Below are 5175 nucleotides of genomic sequence, written 5' to 3'. Positions count from 1 at the left end.
GAAATATCATTATGCTGTTGAAAGGTCAAATAATTGATGATGGGTTTTTTGATTTTGTGGTTTTGGTTCCAATGAGAACTCAGATCATGATGCTGAGGATGTTCATATTCTTCTTCTTCCTCGGTTGAGACAGGTGATGATTTGTTGGTTAAAATGAATAAATCATTAGCACTACTACTTCTATTACTAGTTGTTGAATCATGAGAAATAGTTGAAGACGAAGAAGAAATTGAAGAACATCCACAATGAAACATTATTGATAGATGAGATGAGAATATGGCATCTGAAAGAATAGATAGCTGTTTGTGAATAAAAGTGTTTATTACCCCTCTTGTTTATACTGCAGAATACAGATGGGAGTATTAAATGAACTGTAATGGCAGAAATAACTTGTGAGGAAACTTCCTGGAAGTTGCCTAGCTATTAGATGTCACATTATAAGTAAGGTTTCAGAATCACATAGTGCCCTATTCAATTTGGAGTTGTCAGTCATTCACCCAAACAGACCAAGAATTGCACAACTTATGGTGTGCAGTGCACTCTAGCAAAACTGTACGAGGTGAGGCCGCACACAACAATATCACTTTGAATAAAGAAACTAACTCCATGTATAAAGAAACTAACTCCAAAATTTAGATGAAATGTCTTTTTTTTGTTTTTTTTGAGGCCTAAATATGTATAAGAGATGTTGGAATGGAAACTGACAAATAATAGCGTTTTCGATTGCGAGTTTCTGTATAAGAGACTGCGCACAAAATCAGACTCGTTTGTTGTGGTTACGACCCTTTTACAAAATATTCTTGATCTTAGATGTTTCATGTACACCTTTTGTTTGCAAGTATACAAACTGTTTTGACAGTTCGTGAACTTGACATATCCTAAAGGTTCTTGAGTTACGAGACGACTTTTAGTTCACAAACTGTTTTGATAGTTTACAAACCGATTTTTGAATTGTTTTAACAGTTTGTGAACTTTCCAAATTCAAAAGGTTCTTGAATTACGATATGACTTTGAGTTCACAAACTGTTTTGACAATTCATGAACTAATTCGGTCTTGTGAGATGTACTCTACTTATGCTTGACGGTTCTTGAACTAGTTAACCGTGGATCTCAGGAAAATCAAATGCAACTTTTTTTTTGGTAGAGAATCTAGACAATGCCAATTAACATTGTCAAAGGCTTTCTCTATGTCCAGTTTACATAAGATGCCAAAATTCTTGATTTGATCCTCAGAGTCTATCAACTCCCCCGCTATGAGGATGATATCTTGAATATGTTTTCCTAAAATAGGGTGACGAGTGCACACTGTATGGTGTAAATCCTGATCTGTTTGGGTGACGGTCTGGCAACTACGAATTAGATTTGAAATAGGGTTTGGTTTTTGTCTTTGATGACCACTACAAAAAATTTGCTCATATCCTCTACTTTTAATTGCAAAATCTATCATCACATGGCAATGAATAAACATATGAATAAGTTCTTTCTTTGATTGCTTAAGCATCAACTACTACATGACATAAGAATCCAAGATATATAGCATACATACTAGCTCGTATATGACTCCAGAAAAAAATCGAGGTCACATGCATTTCTTGAGAAAGTTAGATGACGCCGATTATACCTTACTGCTAGAAATTTCCACCAGCACAACTTATTTTCTTCAAATCTTCCAGCAAGTTTCGTGCGAAAAGTTGGCTGAAAAATCATTTGCTCCAAGGGTATACTCCCTCCGTTCCAAAAGGAAATATGGTCCTGAGAAGAGATTGTTCAAAAATAACAGGTATCGTAAGCAGTCAAGGATACAAAATCAAGTGAATAGTGATTACACGTACAAGAAAACGAAGCACATCGGACGCCAGGAATAAATAAATAGGGTAATCTATTATAGCTTCAGGCGTGTAAGTTCTTCATCATCGTCATAGGGTAATCTCTTCCGTTTGAGCTTCCGGTCTCGCTCTTTTCGCATATCATGTCTACAAAGAGGACAATTAGGGTTTTTCCTCGACCATTCCACCATGCACTTATTGTGGAAAATATGTGAATTACAGCTCAAAATTTTAGTATCCTCATCGCCAACATCGATATCTTGAAGGCAAACCGAACACACTTCTGCACCATCTAAAACAACGATCTTTTTCATATGACTTTCAGTTTCTTCTTGTTCTAACGACTCTTTATAAACTTGATGGTCTAGTTCTTCTAGTTCCGCCTCAAACAAGCTATCCTCCGAATGATAGCTACCTGTGAGATCATCTTCCATGCTAACGAAATCTTCCGAATCTTCCGTTGGATCATCATCCAAACGACTAACGAAATCTTTCACATCTGCCATTAATACTAGCGAAATCTTCCGAATCTTCCACTGGATCATTTTCCGAACGACTAAAGCAATATTCCAAATCATCGTCCATTGCGCATGAATTAGTTAGTTTTTTTGTTTGAAATCTCTCTAGCTCTTTGCGTGTTGTTTATGAATAAAAGAATGCACTGCGTTTACCCTTTATGCAATCTCTTGTTTGACAAGTTTCGCGAATCTTCTGTTTACACGAGTTTGGACTCACAATCTGGGCGCGTCTATCAAGAATTCTTGAGCTTGCCCAGCCTTTTTGGGCCTCCGTTAGCATAAATTTTTTGTCTTTTTGTTAATTGATTTCATCGTGCATTAGCCCCATCAAAAAACAATTGACCACGAATCTATACTCCACTCTTTACTTCCCAATCAGGATCTCTCGATCGTGAAACATACAAATGATGCATTTGGATCGTACACTAACTAAAGACCGTCAAGTCAATAGTTAGTGATTTTTTTAATTTGGTCAATCTAACACCATCAGACACCAGCGGGGAATAGCCTAGTTGGCTAGGGGTCCCAGGTTATAGGTTAGGAGTTCGAATCGTATTAAAAAAAAAGGGGGATTTTAATGAAGTACCACACTTCCAATTTCATGTTCAAGAAAGTGCCATTATTTTTTTCTGAATTTATTTCATGCCACACATTTGACCTTTTCCATCCTGTTTTTTTCAAAAAACAGTTAACTTCCGTTAGTGCATAGGTGGCAGTTATTCAGCTTAGTAAAAGACATCTATGCTCTGGAATCATCTCACTATACTGAGTTAGATCAAGTTATCATAGCGAGTCATTACCGAGTTAAGTCGTGAGTCACTGCAACAACAGAACACAACCCCCAACTCAATACCACCTCAATCCATAGCCTGCACTTTAGCTGCAATACTTGTATCTTCTCAGCTTCAAGCTCCATTATTCTCTTGCTAAAATCATTTGATCCAGCACCACCCACTGCTCAAAATAGCATCCACCTGCAACTGTCCCCTAGCTACCAACGTTTCATTCTCATTGAAGTATAATTATAACCCATAACAGCATCATATACACTGCAATAACCAGCACCATTTTAAAAATCTCTGCACCTGTAATTTGTACCTTCCCTAGACATTCATCTAAACAGTTTAATACATCCTGTAATAGCATCATTCAATTGCAACACCACCAACATCAGACTTGCATCTCAACTTTAGTTCAAAGCACAACAACAACACAAGCTAATTGCAGGAGTTCATGTACCTCCAATTCCATCTTAGACTCACCAATAGTTCAATTTGTAAATCAATTTCAAACAAAATCAAAATAAGATAGCAGGAAAAAGCTCACAATAAGAATATAGATGAACCAAATGGTATTATTACCGAAGAATTGAACCAAAATTCTTGAAATTTTCCATTCGATTCAACCACTGGACTAGATATCTGCACCTTGCCATTAACATGAGCCCCATTCATCTGTATTTTTCCTTTTTTCAATTAATTTTATCAGATTTCCACCTCTTCAGTAGCTTCTGCGTCACCTATACCTCAAACCAGTCCAAACCCTAACTCAATCATATCACACAAACCCTAATTTCAGAATCCCCAACTTCCTTGTTCGAAACTGAATCCACCCTAGATTTCTTCTCGATCTGCTCTCAGCCACCAACAACAATCCCTAACCTAACTTAGAAGCAAACCCATTGAGTAGTTCTTCATGAACTCTCATTTTCTCCTAAGAACGGCTTCATCTTCTCAATTTCTCCCCTAAGTTCTTCACGAATTGATCCCCTAAACCTAACTCTGAAATAAAAAGCATAACTTTATCTCTGTATGGAGAAGAAGAAGATTAGAAGAAGAAGAAGGAAAAAGAGGTGGTGATTATGGTGGTTCTGATGGAGATGAGATCATGGATTCATGGCTGCCACTGTGAGTGAAGTGAATGAAGAAAAAACAAGAAACCGAATATGAAGGGTAAATGGGTGAAGATGGACATTTGCTTGACTTGTTCAATGATTATAGACCAGTTTGGTGGGCCTTAACGGAATATCTAACGGTTGTGGCACTTTATAAAAACAAGTAGTGTTGCTGAGAAGAGCGACCATTTCTGTAAGTCATTTTGCAAAAACAATAATCAAAATATACATTGATGGACATGCATCGTCTTGTATATACTAGTCAGTTTTAACCAGACAGAGGATTAATTACCATGTACAATTTTTTTGCTCCGGGGAATCTGCAGATTGCAAGACCATTGCAACCCCTCAACAACCGAGACATCCGAACTATGGATTAACACTCCCAACATCACCGGACACAATGTAGAGTTAGGGCGGAAAATATGAGTTGCTTTGTTGTAACTGTTGCCCAGGGACGGAGCTAGAACTTTTGGTTAGGGGGGAAAAATTTATATATTGACAGTGATGATCTAAATCCAGTTAGGCGGCCGGAGGCCGCAATTTTTTTCACCTTTCTTTAACTACATTCTGGGTTGTGAACACGTTGAAACATTTGTTAAATTCTAACATATTTTGCATTTTGAACTGTACATGTATGAATTTGCACAACTCCATGAACACACAATATAACAAACATGCTATCAAAGGGTTCACTTTTTTTTCTTTTTCTGAATTAGTATTGATGCTGGAATTTATTTTCTTGTCCTTTTACTTCGTACCCCGGAATTTGTAAAACCCTAATAGTTCTGCTTATTAACCACAGATGTTTCCTTTTTTACGTCTAGTGCCATTCTATTTATTGATACACTAACCCTACGTTTCATCACTTCCCACTTCAGCGCCTCCTTCCTTTCCTCCCTCAGTCCATAGATCTCTCTGGATCATCTGTTAGATT

At 37.2% G+C, this 5175-nt stretch overlaps 1 protein-coding gene across 1 annotated transcript; it reads right to left on the bottom strand.

Moving 5' to 3' along the window:
- Nucleotides 1-1882: 1882 nt before the first annotated feature.
- On the bottom strand, nt 1883-2332 carry LOC113341566 (RING finger protein 24-like). The gene has a single exon (XM_026586392.1). It carries the CDS (start codon nt 2330-2332, stop codon nt 1883-1885), a length of 450 nt encoding a protein of 149 aa, XP_026442177.1.
- Between the last annotated feature and the right edge of the window lie 2843 nt (nt 2333-5175).

This window comes from Papaver somniferum, unplaced genomic scaffold, assembly GCF_003573695.1.
Source record: "Papaver somniferum cultivar HN1 unplaced genomic scaffold, ASM357369v1 unplaced-scaffold_3, whole genome shotgun sequence".
NCBI classification, from domain to species: Eukaryota; Viridiplantae; Streptophyta; class Magnoliopsida; order Ranunculales; family Papaveraceae; genus Papaver; species Papaver somniferum.
Note: the sequence above shows the minus strand (reverse complement) of the source record. Positions and strands in the feature narration are given on the sequence as shown.

Coding starts and splice junctions, on each gene's coding strand:
- LOC113341566 (XM_026586392.1), bottom strand. CDS start 2,332: ATGGCAGATGTGAAAGATTTCGTTAGTCGTTTGGATGATGATCCAACG.